The sequence below is a fragment of the Durio zibethinus genome, chromosome 8, assembly GCF_047325235.1.
Source record: "Durio zibethinus cultivar Kanyao isolate XHJ-2024 chromosome 8, ASM4732523v1, whole genome shotgun sequence".
Classification (NCBI taxonomy): domain Eukaryota; kingdom Viridiplantae; phylum Streptophyta; class Magnoliopsida; order Malvales; family Malvaceae; genus Durio; species Durio zibethinus.
Window position 1 is genome coordinate 25,964,033 of NC_143169.1, and position 15,500 is coordinate 25,979,532.

The 15,500-nt window shown below is 36.7% G+C and overlaps 3 protein-coding genes and 1 pseudogene across 7 annotated transcripts; 2 read left to right on the forward strand and 2 right to left on the reverse strand.

Annotated features, from left to right (window-relative positions):
• Positions 1–4: 4 nt before the first annotated feature.
• Positions 5–3,294, reverse strand: LOC111278267 (uncharacterized). Its single transcript, XM_022864877.2, has 2 exons — positions 3,141–3,294; positions 5–1,518 (listed from the first exon to the last, which is right to left on the reverse strand). Exon 2 carries the CDS (start codon positions 1,440–1,442, stop codon positions 168–170), a length of 1,275 nt encoding a protein of 424 aa, XP_022720612.1. The 5' UTR covers positions 1,443–1,518; positions 3,141–3,294; the 3' UTR covers positions 5–167.
• Positions 3,295–3,838: 544 nt separating this feature from the next.
• On the forward strand, positions 3,839–6,297 carry LOC111278266 (iron-sulfur cluster assembly SufBD family protein ABCI8, chloroplastic-like; annotated as a pseudogene). Its single transcript, XR_016344176.1, has 2 exons — positions 3,839–5,419; positions 5,941–6,297. The product of XR_016344176.1 is annotated as an iron-sulfur cluster assembly SufBD family protein ABCI8, chloroplastic-like (transcript).
• Positions 6,298–8,526: 2,229 nt separating this feature from the next.
• Positions 8,527–9,759, forward strand: LOC111279020 (uncharacterized). Its single transcript, XM_022865876.2, has one exon. It carries the CDS (start codon positions 8,623–8,625, stop codon positions 8,953–8,955), a length of 333 nt encoding a protein of 110 aa, XP_022721611.1. The 5' UTR covers positions 8,527–8,622; the 3' UTR covers positions 8,956–9,759.
• A 1,658-nt stretch (positions 9,760–11,417) lies between these two features.
• LOC111278674 (protein DETOXIFICATION 40-like) lies at positions 11,418–14,659 on the reverse strand. Of its 4 annotated transcripts, none has more exons than XR_016344178.1 (7): positions 13,920–14,659; positions 13,198–13,829; positions 12,676–12,732; positions 12,250–12,488; positions 11,981–12,099; positions 11,821–11,885; positions 11,418–11,695 (listed from the first exon to the last, which is right to left on the reverse strand). XR_016344178.1 is itself a non-coding variant. In XM_022865301.2 (7 exons), the coding sequence occupies exons 1-7, from the start codon at positions 14,274–14,276 to the stop codon at positions 11,636–11,638; spliced, it is 1,551 nt and encodes a 516-aa protein (XP_022721036.2). In that variant the 5' UTR covers positions 14,277–14,387; the 3' UTR covers positions 11,418–11,635. The 4 variants fall into 4 exon arrangements, 3 of the variants coding, with proteins under 3 accessions (XP_022721036.2, XP_089621152.1, XP_089621151.1); XM_022865301.2 differs by having other exon boundaries at positions 11,821–11,907; positions 13,920–14,387; XM_089765026.1 differs by having other exon boundaries at positions 11,821–11,907; positions 13,198–13,825; positions 13,920–14,034.
• Between the last annotated feature and the right edge of the window lie 841 nt (positions 14,660–15,500).

A 15,500-nucleotide genomic window follows, 5' to 3' on the forward strand; every position in this document is an offset into this window, starting at 1 on the left:
AACGAAGTTAGAAGGTAAAGGTTGATTGCAAAGAGTTACCATTACAAATGATCCGAATCAGAGACAAAGTCTCAACCATTCACGGTCATGACCTAAGCTAGTCCTCCTTCAAGCCCTCGACTTGTAAGGCTCGTTCTATTCCTGCTTTTAGTTTCACAACTCGAAAACTAAGACTGTGCAGGTGGAAAAGCATCTTTGGCATTAGATTCCACACTGTTGGTGTTGGCAGTCATTAAGGAACTACTAACTTCGGGTTCAACCATTCTTGAAAGAACAGATTCTTCAGCAGCAGGCTTGGGTTCAGATGGAATAGTTTCTGCCCCAAATATCATTATCGGTAGGTTGGTCATTGATGCAGAGCATGGAACTGTCGAAGTAGTTGTGGCAGCATCACTTGCAGACAATCCATCCATGTGAGACTTGTCAGCTCCACTCATAATCTTCTTAGCAAGCACCAAGTGCGTTTCTTGTGAAATATCTTGCCTTGACGAAACCTGTTTTCCGAACATGTTGATTCCAGTTGGTTCACAAGCAATGGCTTGAGGTTCAGTTTCAGAAAATTTGGGAGTTTGGTTGTTACCAAGGTCGAGGCTTTTCACATCATCATGAACCTCGGAACTCATAGCCTGGTGTTCAACTTGAGGCATCAGATTTACAATCTCAGTAGCCGGCAAAGTAGCAGTAAATGTTGCAGACACTTGATCAGATGCTTTAGATGTCTCTACGTTAATAGTTGGTCCTTTCATCAGCTTGAAGGCTTCAAATCCTAGCAGTGATTGATTCTGTCCAACAGCTTTATCACTCTGCAATCCAGAATCCAAGATTTGTTTTAGCAGGACCTTTTGTCCCAAGGGAAGACCAGTGTCATTTACTGGCAAGTTACTAGCTGGAGGAATTAGAGTAGATGCAGATTGGCTCTCACTAGCAGCCGTGGCACCAGATTGATGCCCAATATGTAGGCCTTGGCCTACAAGGTTAGGTGCATCATTTTTATGCTCAACGGGCTTCTCACTTTTCCCTGATGAAGGACTCCCGGCATGGAGATGACCTTGAGGGTTTACAAATGGGATAGGAATCTCTTTGCTTTCGTACATCTTAGCATGTGGAGCCACATCATTTGCAGCAGTAATTGGAGTGAATCGCCCTGGTAGAAATACAACACCTCTAAGATGCGTGTCTGTATCACCTACCTTAACATTAAGAAGATATCCAGCATCAAATGAACCATCAATGACACCAGAGACCATCTGACCTACCATGTCATCAGCGGCAGGGTCACTTGTTCCCACAGTCTGCTTGTTTTTCCTCAGATTGTCAGATGCAGGTGTAACAGTTGTGTTGTCCCCTTGAACACTCTCATCCTTGCGTGGACGCCCACGTTTCCGCTTCATAGGTGGGTCTGCTGAAGAAGATAAGCTAGCCCCTTGATTCTGGCCGCTCATCCTGCACAAATCGAAGCAAAACCTCCTTTATACTATCTTATTATAATTCCTTTTGTGATAATCTTCCCGAGTTTCCCTGCAAATCATAAAAACAATTTAAAACTTTTGTCATCAATATGATCACACAAGCACTGACCATTAAGAAAATAGTACAAAGCTGTAGTTGATCAACAATACACTAATACTACTTTTGCCATGCCAGTAAACCATAATTCAAAAGAATCAAAGTATACCAAACTATATAATATCAGGAATCCTCTGGTTATTATTAGCGTAAGATTGCCTATGGGTGTGACAACTAAGTGTTTTTCTTGGAGTAGGTTCTAGTTTTGGAGTAAAATTTTGACTTGGTGCAATAGCCAAGTGTTCTTCGTGGAGTAGGCTTAGGTTTTCATCTAAAATTTTGATATTGATAAGTGCTCAATGCCACAAAGAAATTAATGTTTTAATTTTCTATGTGATGGATGCTATTAATGTGTTAGATTTGAACAACTACTCAATGAAAGAGCTATTGGTGATGAACTAAGATATGCATATTCAGAAGGTCGTCCATGTAATAGGTAGATTCAAAACAAGCAAGATGGATATACATTCAATTACAACAAATCTGTCATTGTGATATCTTACATTGATGCTTCCCAAAATTTGGGTACCTAAGCAGACAATATACATTCATGATAGATGTTGCTGGGTTTTAATCAATGCAATGACAAACCTTAATGCTTGCCAGTTTCTCACCTATAATTCATTTTGGAACAAAAGTTCACAAAATAAGAACTATGGATATCAGGATCTTATAAGACCTTCTTGCCACCTCTATGAGAATAACTGATTATTTTTCTTTTTGGGGTAAAAAAAATCAAAATATAGATATGATCTGCTAAGGATGGTGGATGTGTAAGCAGCATCAACAAATTCTCACACAGATTTGATATCACGATGAAGGGCCAAAGTTCAGTCCATAGGTTTTGCTTGATTGTCTATTTTTTGCATTTTGCCTACAGCAATATACTGGCTGGCCTTATCTGCCACAGAAATGCTAAGCAAATCTCCATTGTGAAGCATGATTTCAACATTGAGACTTGAGAGAACAACATTTTCTGATATAAATAGTTCCAACATGAAATGGTACTCAACAGAGCTAAAACATTTATGAGAAAAAGAATATGGGAAAGATCACAAACACTAACCCAGAATGAAAGAGACAGTCCTAACATCTTTGCATAACAAACATAAAACCCAAAACCATTCTACAAAACAATGCGGACCAAGCCATCCATTCCAAGAGAACTACATATATTTTGGATCAAAATATACCCCAAATATAAAGAAAATTTGAGCCTTTAATCATAACCCAAATCAGGAAAGATTGAAAATACTAACATCCTTTTCACACATTTCAAATATCTCATAGATTTTAAAAGTGAAAAAGTTACAATGGGTACAAATAAAAGGATACCATCTTTTCACAATCTATAAAGGCAAATGAATCTCAACTAGGTTATGAACTATCCCAAATAAAATCTCTTATTCATTCCATCTTCAAGAATAAAAGAATAGAAAAACAAGTCTCCAATCAGTTGTTGTGGTTTGTTTCACGTTTTTCCAGTAAAATTTTTACTATTAAAGCAAAACTGTTACGCAATGACAGCATAAAAAACTACATTTTTTATATTCAGGAAAAGAAAAGAAACGCACCTGTGTTAGAGAGATTGCATATCATCCGAGTGAAAAATGAGTGGCGAGATAATCATTAAAAAAATCCAAGATTTGCTGATTTATTGGTTGTAATAATAAATTTTTTCTTTTTCAGTTCTTTTTTTTTTTTTATTTTCTTGATTTCTTTGGAGCTGCTGTTTGGTTCGCGGGATAGTGTAATAACGGAAACGCGAGGGAACCAGGATCTGTCTTGTTGTTGGGCCTGTGGAAACAGAAACCATGACGTTAATGGGGCGTATCTCGCTGGACTTCGCCTGCCTCAGCTTTTCAAGAGATCATCAAAAATTAATGAAGGATCAGAAATGGACCTCAACTGGGTCTTAATTTCACGCCTGAACCCACAATCTTATAAGCTTTTCAAGAGATCGTCAAAAATTACTGAAAGAACAATAATGGATCCCAACTAGTATCGCCCTGGACTTCGCCTGCCTCAGCTTTTCAAGAGATCATAAAAAATTAATGAAGTAACAGAAATGGATAAAAAACAATAATGAATCCCAACAAGACTATAATTTCACGCCTGGTGAGACTCGAACCCACAATCGTCTGCTTAGAAGTCAGACGCCTTATCCATTAGGCCACAAGCGCCACTTCGAAAGGAAAATTGGAGAAATTTATGAAGATGGCAATCTCAAAGCAGTACCTAATATCACCGAGACACTCCTAACAATCTCATAGCCAAGAAAAATGAAAATCGAAAATTTAGCAATAGGCTCAATAGAAATAAAAAAAAATTCCTTTCACTCCTTTTAATTTCGATTTCCTTTTATATTGTTTGTGTTCTGGTGCTTTCTTTCTAGTAACTACAGCCATATAACCATGGTTTCGTTGCTAGCCAACGGTATCTCTAGCTTCTCACCACAGCCTCACCTCAGATTCAACCAAGTTCCTGAAAGGGTTTTATCCAAAGATAGATTCTGTCAAACCCATAACCCAAAAACCCCAAAATTCAAGGCTTTCAAGGTCAGAGCAGATGTGGGTTGCGATTATCAGACCCTAACGTCAGATCCCAGCTCTTCGTCAGGTATATCCTACGATGAGAAGATCCAGGAAATTCTTCGAAACCGTGATTACAATAAAAAAGTTGGCTTTACCATGGATATTGATTCGTTTTCGATACCCAAAGGGCTTTCCAAAGAAACAATTCGTTTAATTTCTTCTTTGAAGGAAGAACCTGATTGGATGTTGGAGTTTAGATTAAACGCTTATGAGAAATTTCTGAAAATAAAAGAACCCAAATGGTCTGATAATCGATACTCGCCAATTAATTACCAAGATATTTGTTATTACTCTGCGCCCAAAAAGAAGCCAACTTTGAACAGCTTAGATGAGGCTGACCCTGAACTTCTTAAGTACTTTGACAGATTGGGTGTCCCTTTGAATGAGCGTATCGATTGGTTAATGTGGCGGTTGATGCGGTTCTTGATAGTGTTTCAATTGCTACTACTCACAGGAAGACTTTAGAGAAGGCTGGGATGATTTTTTGTTCCATATCCGAGTCAATCAGGGAGTACCCTGATCTAGTTAGGAAATATTTGGGCAGAGTTGTCCCTAGTGAGGATAACTATTATGCAGCTTTGAATTCGGCTGTTTTTAGTGACGGGTCGTTTTGTTTTATACCTATGGATACAAAATGCCCAATGCCGATCTCAACTTATTTCCGGATCAATGCATTGGAAACTGGGCAGTTTGAGAGGACTTTGATTGTTGCTGCTGAGGGAAGTTTAGTTGAGTATTTAGAAGGATGTACGGCACCTTCTTATGATAGGAATCAGCTTCATGCTGCTGTTGTTGAGTTGTATTGTGCTGAAGGTGCAGAGATTAAATACTCCACTGTGCAGAATTGGTATGCTGGTGATGAGGAAGGAAAAGGTGGGATTTATAATTTTGTTTCTAAGCGTGGACTTGGTGCTGGAGATCGCTCGAAGATATCTTGGACCCAAGGGGAGACAGGGTCTGGGATTACTTGGAAGTACCCAAGTGTTGTTTTGGAGGGTGATGATACTGTGGGTTAGTTTTACTCTGTAGCACTGACAAATAACTATCAGCAGGCAGACACGGGAACAAAAATGATACACAAGGGGAAGAATACAAGAAGTAGGATTATCTCTAAGGGTATTTCAGCTGGAAATTCAAGAAACTGTTACAGGGGGCTTGTTCAGGTTCAATCAAAGGCCGAGAATGCTAGAAATTCCTCACAATGTGATTCAATGCTAATTGGTGATAATGCTACTTCAAACACCTATCCTTACATCCAGGTGGGTATGTTTGATTTTTTTGGCATTTTTTCCCTATAATGCGTTAAATACTATGCCTGTACTAGTTGTTATTACCTTTGTCTTTGTGATTATATCATTTGGGTAAGTAGGTCCTCCGCTTTCTTTCCAATTAGTTGTCTTGTTTACCCGTGTAATATACTGCTGAAAAACTCAAGCTTTGGGGGATTGACATTTTGGTACATGCATGTGTGTGCATTTCCTGTCTATCCTGACTCCTCATATGTGTATATTACTCTATGCTGACCGTGTTTACTCCCATAACTAGCAAGAGCTCCGTTATTCAACCTTCTATGAAGAAAATACTACTGGAATGCTGGTTGGGTTAGAATTTGACTCTTATTCCTGTTTTGACACAAATCTGCTTGATATTTGTACTGTCATAATTATTGCTTTACGGTGCCATTACATTAGTACGTCTGATTTACAGTGGATTATTTGTTGCATCAAGAAACGTGGAGCTCCATTTTGTTGTTTATGATTGGATTGCTGTTATGTAACAGGTTAAGAATTCCTCAGCTCGAGTTGAACATGAAGCTAGCACCTCCAAAATCGGTGAAGATCAGTTATTTTACTTTCAGCAGAGGGGAGTTGACTATGAGAAGGCCATGGCTGCCATGATTTCTGGGTTTTGCCGAGATGTTTTCAATGAGCTTCCTGATGAGTTTGGTGCTGAGGTGAACCAACTCATGAGTTTGAAGCTTGAGGGATCCGTGGGTTAAGCATGTTGGAGGTCAGCTCAATTGAGGTCATGTTGGATAATGAAATAATTTTGTCAATGAGTTCAATAGTATTTAAGTTCTTGCGGATCTTTTTCTAAATAACTAGTTAACTTTAATGTACTCTGATGTTCCTAGAATGTTGTTTGGAACAGTAAAATTTACATATTTCCTGGAAATGAATAACCTAACCTCTGTATGTACTTTTCTCTTAGACCTAGAACAACCGTGTAATATAAATCTTACGAGTTCATTTCAAGCAAAATTTTGCTTGCCGTGAAGTCTTATGTATTGCTGTGAAGAGGAATGAGACAAAAGTTTCTCTTGCCATTACAGCCATATTTCTTTAGAGTTCGTATTCTATGTATCTCAGGATAAGTTTTTAAACTTCACAATATTAAAATCTCATCACATTTCCCATGACATTAAAATTAATAAAGCGTGCTGTGTGCTGATGAAGGTTATCCCTGGTAATATTCTGGACAAACTCTTGACAAACACAGGAAAAGGAGCTGCCTCTCTTACTAGTATGGACAAAAGAGAGCGGCAAGCTTCTTTTTCTTTCCCATGCTTGTCACTTTGTCAGTTTATCAAGAAGTTTAGAAAAATTTTGTGTTTTTTTTTTCTCAATAATATACAAAGAGTCAATGATTTATCAGCAAAATATCCTCCATCATGGATAGGCTGACTCTTGCAGAAAGGAATTGGCTACCAGCTTGGAAAGAAAACGTATGATTCTCAAATGTCAAAAAAAAAAAAAAAAAAAGGGGCTAACGTATGACGGTATGGCCGTTTGGTATTTGCCTGTGCAGTTTGTCCCTTCTCCTTGTTGTTTTGTTTTAATTTCTAATTTTTCCTTTTCAAAGATGCTTCATGCCCGTGGAAATTCGGTCCTTTCTATATATATATATGTCCCCTTTGACTTCTGTTGCTATCGTCTAGAGGTGTAACAAATCGATTCATAGTGAGTAGTTAGTTTTTTGTTGATTTATTAAATTTAATAAATGAATTTAAATAATAATTTTATATTTATTTATTAAATAAATAAAATATAAATAAAAATTTGTTTGATTCATAAATAAATTTGTTTAAAACACATTTAAAATTTTTTTTGTTTGTTCATTGTTTAATAATAATATTATCAAATTATATTTTTATCTTTTATTTAATTTTATTTTAAAATTTATTTATATTCATTTACAATTTATTTATTTAATTTAATTTTATTATAATTTATTTATTATTTAAATTATATTCATTTATATTATTTATGAACATATTAATTTAATATTTACAATCGAATTCATTTAATTTAATTAAATTAAACATAAATTAAATGTAAATATTTTATTATTTAAATAATCAAACTTAAACAAATATAATAGTTTTCTTATCAAACGCAATCTAAACACGAACAACAGTAAAAACAAATGAACAATGTACATTCATTTGTTTGCATTCAATCGATTATAACTTTACTCTTACCACTTTGTCCTCTGGCCCAGCCAATAAACCAAATGCTGTCTTGTCACACTCCTGAATTTTAATTCGAAGGTTTGCTCTCAAACAGCTGGATCATAAGTAGTGAGATATGCTATATTGATGGATAATGATTTTTTTAAAAATATATAACAAGAACAATAAAGAAAAAAAATGGTATAAACAAATCTCAAATTCCAATAATATAAACGTATTTACGGTGATAGTAATTATTAAGACAAACTATTATAATAGTATAAATTATAAGGATTAACACATTATTACAATCAAATTAAAAAGATTATGATTGTTTAATTCTCTCTATCTTATAAAAAATTACGTTTTGTATTTTAAATTATAAATTATTTGTATAATTTAGGAGTAAATCAAACTAAATATATCATAATTCTTCTCTATAATATGATCTGATCGTAATTGATATAGTAATTCTTAACATTTTATGCAATTATAATAATTACATTAACGAAATGACTACATGTAAGTTCAATGAATGCATAAGCTAAAATGCATTGATTCATTGATAATTACTTCTTTGGATTCTTTTTTCAATCTGATTAAATATAGAGATGTACCTAACTTACGTTGGTACCTTCGACATACTTCATGCTAGCCCGCATTCTTTTATTTATTGTATTAAAAAAACTAAATTTAATTTATTAATACATTATAGAAGAGAAAAAAAAAAAAAAAACTTAGTAATTATCCAGTGGCATGGTGTTTCCTGAGCAAAGCAGGTGAGTTTTCGGGTGATGGTTGGCCAGCTAATTAAAAACCATGATGCCTCCTCCATTATTGTTGTTTTTTTCCACCAAATTTAATATTAGTGCACATGTACAGCTTCATCACGATATGTCATCCTCAAGAGATTAGTTCCACCCTATAAATATTGCTTGAATCATAGGTCACATTTGTGTTTTGTTCCGCTCTTTCTGATCTTAACTTTTATTGGTTTTCCTAGTAAAAGATATGGCTATCCTGAGGAGATCATATGGTTATTCAAAGGTGGATAAGGAAGACCCAGAAGAGATTATTCATCGACGAGCTCAGTTCTTGATCTACAAAGCGCTGTATCAAGCAGATACTAGAAGAAAACCATCGTTTCTACGAATCAGATTGTGTAGGCTAAAGGTGAAGATTGGCAGAAGATTGAAGAAGTTAAGGAAGAGTGCGTTGGTTAGTATTTCTGCTGAGAGAATTGGTGTTTACAAGCAGCTTATTCATCAGTTGAAAACTTGGAGACGCTTGTTTAACCGTGATGGTGGAACCATTGCCACCCTTTCTCATCCTTTGTTCACTTAAAAGATATGCTATATACATATATGTTTTCCCTTTTTTTTTTGTTCGTTAAAATACAAAAGTGATTGTGTTTCATCTGTTTGCAATAATAAGTTTTTCTTGCTTTTTTCTACCATTTCTTGGCATCGTCCAAAATCAGAGCTTTCCAGCAGCTATAACTTGCAGGTTAATTTGTTTGGTTGAAATAGATAATTCGCAAAACTACTTAATTTCCATTTTTAATTGAAATAGACTCAAATTTGGATAAGCAAAGAGGACCTGGAATCAAGGACGACATGAATGAAACAAAAGAATAACAGGTTTGATTGATTCAAGCCTGGATTAATGGGATGTCCACAGAGTATTCTCTTTATCAACGGATTGAAACTCGCACCAAAGTATTTTCGATGGGTCATCAGCTGTGCATAAGTAAATTTTGGCTTTTACTAGTCTACCAATCTTTAGCTTGAAACAATGGAACTTAAGGCTGAGAAGTTACTAAACAAGAGTAGGAGCTTGAGGTCATTTGCTGGTGAATAGGAGAAGAGAAGAGCCTGTTCCATTGATTTTTAGATCAAACCAAAAGAATATATAGCCTTGTCAGATTGGGGTCCTGATTCTGGCTAGGTGCTCAGATATGGTATGATCAAGTTCAATTTATGATTGATCCAACTGAGATTTGTTTGAGGCAGCTCACATGGCCATGGGGTTCAACTGCACCAGCATTTTTCTCATAAATGTCGGCGACAAAGCAAGCACATCCAAAGTTTGAAAGCCATTGGGAAGAGTAATTCAAAGATCTACAAGCCAGACACTTTCCCTTCTATCCCATCATGCCGGATTGTCCTGCCTGTACTCTTCCCCCTTAAATAGTGTAGATAGAATCAAATACTTAATTATTGATTGGCTCGATGCCAGTGGCCAAGTGGCCTCTGGTCAACCCAGCAAGAACAACTCGGCCTAACAAATGCTCTCTACAAGTTAAGTACTCCTATAATTATTTTTTTGCCTATTTGGGCTCCGGAATAGATCATTGGATATATATATTCCAATTATGTGATTACTTAAATCTTTTGTCTCTCGTCGTATTCATGCACCGTGTCATGGGTCGAGACTTAAGCTTCGAATTCGTACGATTTTGAGATTCGGGTATTCACTTTTTCGGTGTCTCGGATCAGTCTGACCGCCACGGTTCATATCCTTGTGAGGTATTGTCCGCTCTGATCTCTTTGGCCTCACGGTTTTATCTTACAAAAGGCGACTCACAAGGCGGAGATGGTGTGAACCCTTTTATACTCTAGTGACCCTCCTATTATGTTCGATGTGAAATTCATGACTCCCCTTAGGTCCGTGACATTCTCCCGCACACCGATCAAAAGCTTGGGACCACTTTAGGCCTCAACTTTCGTATGTCATTTACAAGCTTAAAGTTACGCTTCACATTTCATTTCGGCTTCGGGCTTCACATGTTATTCACTGAGATTATTTGATCATGTGACACTCTTTTTCTTCATATATATTTTTTTCATCAAATATTATCTGTCCCTCTTTTTAGGTCGTTTAATGTCTACATGTTAGCAGTTTGATGAAGTCTAAAGTATTACTGATGAAATATATATTTTATAAATCTAAAATTCAAATTTCAATGTATATAATTTTTTATATTTTTAAAATACAACATATTTTCAGATAAAAATATACCAAAAATTTTCTAAAATTTTCGATCTCAAATGTTTTCCAGAGCCAAAAATTCGTACCGAAGGATATCGTTTGTAGGCTAGTAAAAACTAAAAAGAAAAGATTGGACTGAAGACTATAAGTTAGCAAAGAGAAAAAGGTGGACCAATAAAAGCAGGTCCGGAGTGTTTTGCCTGGGCTTTATTTGTAGGGTCCACTCTCTGATTGATGACATGGATTTTCCAAGGGCCAAACTGGAACTCCAAAATGGTAAAACAAGAGAAAAACATGAAACGTTAGTGCAACTCGAAGCTTTTGGTTACTTTTGAGCTTGACAAAACAGAAGTTGAAGAAGTAGTTTAGGTACAAAATATTTTGGAAATTTTGATAAATGCTGGTGTAATTGTTGGAAATTTATGTGTTAGTGTTTGGTAGAGAAATGAGTGTAGTAGAAGCAACGTGATATTGATGTGTTGTTGAATGATGAATCGAAGCGCGAGGCACCTGCGGTTGTTTCATTCGGTGAAACAAAGGTCCATGGGATCAGCTAGAGCCGCTTCTGCAACCATGCATCCTAAATCCACTATTTTGCGGGTTAAGAAATTGATTGATAGGAAGTTTAATGAACCTGATTTGGAGGAATATCTCAAGTTGTTCCCTTTCCAAACTTTTGAAGGTACCGATGTTTGTACAAATATAAAGGCGTCTATTAGGTTGAGGGCAAGCTGAAGATAGTCTTGAGTGCAAAAGCAGAAGCACACACTTAAACTGTTGTACATGCTTCTTTTTGTATGAAAGACAACTGGGCATGACATTACTCCTTGTATTATTTCAACCATATTTATATGATTGGAATCAGTAAGCAACCTTATTTCAAGACTTATATGGCCCATGAAAAATTTTCAGAACTGCAAGTTGTCAGCTACCATTTGATAATGGTCGTCTGGGTTGTCAGGGCTTGATGGTTATCATCAGCAATTTGTTGATGGCTTATTGAGGCGAGTCGATCAATTTCCCATCCATTTCTTTAATTTTGATGCATTGCAGGTACGTCCCATCTGTCCAATCTCTTCCTTGCTTTCTCCACCTGAAATTTCAGTAGGGTTATCGATGCTTCTTCATCTCAGCTTGGAATCAGTGACTATTCAGAGTACATTTTTAATGCATTGCGAAAATTAAACAGAAATGAACAATCGTTTCAAAGGCACTTGCCTCTTTGTTCCAATCTGTTCTAAATGTCACCCACAACAATACAATGGTTTGCATCAATGTTCCTCCTATCATCCCGGACCATATTCCCTGCTCAAAGATGAATGATTTATTACCAAAATATTTACCTGGAAACGAATGCGTAATTCACGAGAGGCTTTACCTTAGCACCAAGGTCATACTTAAAGCCAAGAACACAGCCCAATGGGATCCCAACCGCGTAATAGCATCCTACGTTTACATATGCTACAAATGCTTGCCATCCACATCCAACAGCCACCCCTTCATCAATCAAATCTCAATAAGAAACTTTCATTGTTCAAAGTTCATGTCAATTCAAACCAAAATTACTCATTTCCGACCACAGGCAGTATCCGTATGACTGTAACATCATTAATGAGTTCATAAGCAGGTGGGCAAAAATTTTCTTACCAGACAAGACAGGTTGAACCCCATTAAGAATAAGAGTGACAGCCAAGAACGGGCATAGGTCCGACACTTCATTTGCCACGGTCTCACCTTCCGTAAATGCATAGCTTATTACATGCCGTAGAGCTAAAACAACAACAGCTTCCAGTACAGCAACGAGGAAGGAAACCAAAGTCACAACGGCAACTGCGAATGCCGCCGACTTGGGATGCCCGGCTCCCAGCTCATTGCTGACCCTAACACTGCTTTAATGGAAATAGAAATGTATCATATTCTTACTCGACAGCGCAATTTTATTTGTCTTTTTTATGAGGTTTTGGCGTTTTGGAAGCATTGTTTTTTGGTCTCTTTGTTTGTGAAATTGATTCGTTGAATACTAATAGTGATAGCAGATGAAGAATAGCTAGTGTGGTCCTGAAAGTGTCGAACCTTGCAGCTGCATTGAACCCAACTGAAACATTGAAAAACAATCCAGATATAGCCATGCTGCACCATTTGCAAATCCCAACATTCACATGGTTAATTAATAGTTAAAACTGTATGTTAATTTGGTAGTAAATATAATTTCTAGAAAAGAATATTAATCAAATTAACATTAGGCATGAAAGCATCGATCGTTATCTGCACGCACCTGATAAGACTCACTGTACTAATAATGCAACTTTTAACGGAACAAAAGAATTTTAGGGTGTGTTTCATGAGGATCAATTTCATGGAAATTAGTAGGCAGAGAATATAGTCCTGTCATTTACCCTAGGCAATAAAAATAGAGATACCAAACTCATGATCCACAATCTCTATACATTATTGGAATAATGCTCATATGCACTTTGCAAGAAAAGAAATGGAGGTTTTATTCCCTCTTTCACCTTTTCGTTGAGCAGATATATGTTTTTAAAATTCATGACTTCATTTGCTACGTTATATAGATTAACAAGAAGCATGCTTTACCAGATAGAAAAAGAATCCAATGCAAGCTCAGGATTCTCCAGCAAACCAGCAACCAATACCAGTGACTGGAAGTACCACGTCTCTAAGCACAGCATCACGGCCGAAGCAGCCGATAATTTAAAGAAATCCAATAGCCCGGAAAAGGCCTGTAAACTGAGCCCAGACCATGTAAGATTACACTTGTCACTCATCAAGATATACACGATTTGGGCCATCACTATGATCCACCATGACAAGCTGAGCACCAGAGATGCACCTATCAAACCCAAACCCAGCTTGTACACTGCCAGCCAACTCAGCAGAAGGTGCACCCCAAGCGTGGCCGCTGATATGAACGCACTCGGAGTCACAATGCTTTGAGATTGGAGGAATTTTTGTATGGGGAAGTTCACAGCGTAAGCAAAGACTTGTGGGATCAAACCATAGACAAAAACAGCAGCCACAGATGCAACCTCCATCGGTTCGCCTAGTAAGATCAAGATTGGCTTGAACAAGACATAGGCCACCGTCAGTGGGATCGCCGTTAGAGTAAGGACAATGGTTGATCTTTGAAGATAGAGGCCTAACATATCATATCTAAGGGCCCCATAAGCTTGTCCGCATAGAGTTTCTACAGCACTTCCCATTCCTAGCTGCAAAAATCTTAGTTTAACAGATGAAATTAAAATGAAACTAACAAAACCCTAGTAAAATAAAGTAAGAGAAGAAGAGATATATAGTACCATGAGGCCAAAAGAAAAGACGTGGAAGCCGCTGAAGGCAAGAGAAGCGGAGGCGAGCTCAAGATTGCCTAGGTGGCCACAGAAGGCGCGAGTGGATACGGACATGACATTGTTGATCGGGTAAATAAAAACAGCCGGTGCTGCCAGGCAGTAGAGGAGCCTCAGTTCAATCCATGAGGCCAGTAGGAGACGCTTGAAAAATGACAGCTGGCTCCCTGCCAAAACTTTCTCGAGTCTAGAGTCCACCTCATGGACGTGGCCATGACTGGCTTCTGATGACTCGGGTGAGGATGGCAGCTGATCATGCATGGAGTAATTCAGGATTAATGGCTGAATCAGCTCTTGTTGAGAATCCATGGTTTTTTCTAGCAGTTTTAGCTATGCTGATATTTGGTTTGGAGGATATTAATTGAGCTTTAAGGAAAGAAATTGTAGGAAATGGGATTTTGTTTTCTTTTTCTTTATATTCTTATTAAGCGTTTTGTTTGCGTTAAAGTGATGCTTGATGCCCGTTTCCATGTGTAAGAGGGTCTTTCGAAATCGAATCATTTCTTCCACCAGCCACGTTGTTATATACAGTACTGATTATATAGAAACTTTCTAAATTAAAAGAAAAAGGAGACTTTATTACTACATTTTTGTTACAAATTAAGTAACCTTTGATTTATATTTGAATCTGTCGATTTTTATTTTTACTTTTTATGCAATTATATAATTTTTTATAAAATAGAAACTCTTTTTTTTTTTTTTCTCTTTTAAAGAAGAAAATATACTAGAAAAGCAAACAATTTCAAGTGTTAGTATTTCTCTAGCTGGTACTTTTGATTACAATCACATTTAGAATTCTCACAATAGGTAATGCATTATGAAACCAAAAGGATTGTTTAAATATTTTGTAGCTAAACTGTCTAAATTTATAGTTTATTAGTGATGATGATCATTGTTAGAAAATTACTGCCAACAATTAAACCAAGTTGATAATGCTGTTCCATTGAGCCCAATAATGTGTTCTCATAAAAGAAATCATAAGAGGAAATGAGGGTTTGCGAGAGATTTTTTTTTTAAGTTTAGGTTTCGGATTTCGGGCTTTAATTGACCCAAAATTCATAAACCCTAAACCCTATTTGGGATAAACTCCCTCTAATTCTATTGTCGCATTCAGATCAAAGTTTATTCATTTCTTTCTTTGAAAAAGTTGTCATTATTGAACACAAAAATGTTAGTTTGTAAGGGTTAATTTCGCAACTGTAGACTGTTTACAGAAACATTGAAATAGGCCTAACAGTATTCATAAGTCTCTGTAACAAATATAGACCCACAACCTCAACTGGGCACTCCAAGGATAGAACCCAAAGCTCGAATGGTTCCGCAGGCTACCCTAAATTGTTGAATATGTCATATGTTCCCTTTTCTTAACTGTATAAGTACATTCCCAGCTTGGTAATTGGATTCTGCTGTCTATTTGAGGAAGGTTTATTTTAGAAATTTTGTGCAGGGAACTGGCAGAAAAGAAACTTCTAAAAGGCTTAAGCCATGGTTTAATGAAGAAATGCACTGCTTTGCCGCAATATATTCCACAGG

What these genes read in the sequence shown, in the direction of transcription:
- LOC111279020 (XM_022865876.2), top strand. Translation starts at nt 8,623, where the DNA reads ATGGCTATCCTGAGGAGATCATATGGTTATTCAAAGGTGGATAAGGAA.
- LOC111278674 (XM_022865301.2), bottom strand. Translation starts at nt 14,276, where the DNA reads ATGGATTCTCAACAAGAGCTGATTCAGCCATTAATCCTGAATTACTCC. An exon ending in TTGGATTCTTTTTCTATCTG is followed by an intron (nt 12,733 to 13,197) that starts GTAAAGCATGCT and finishes CAAATGGTGCAG; the next exon opens with CATGGCTATATCTGGATTGT. An exon ending in GAACAGATTGGAACAAAGAG is followed by an intron (nt 11,696 to 11,820) that starts GCAAGTGCCTTT and finishes CTGAAATTTCAG; the next exon opens with GTGGAGAAAGCAAGGAAGAG.
- LOC111278267 (XM_022864877.2), bottom strand. Translation starts at nt 1,442, where the DNA reads ATGAGCGGCCAGAATCAAGGGGCTAGCTTATCTTCTTCAGCAGACCCA.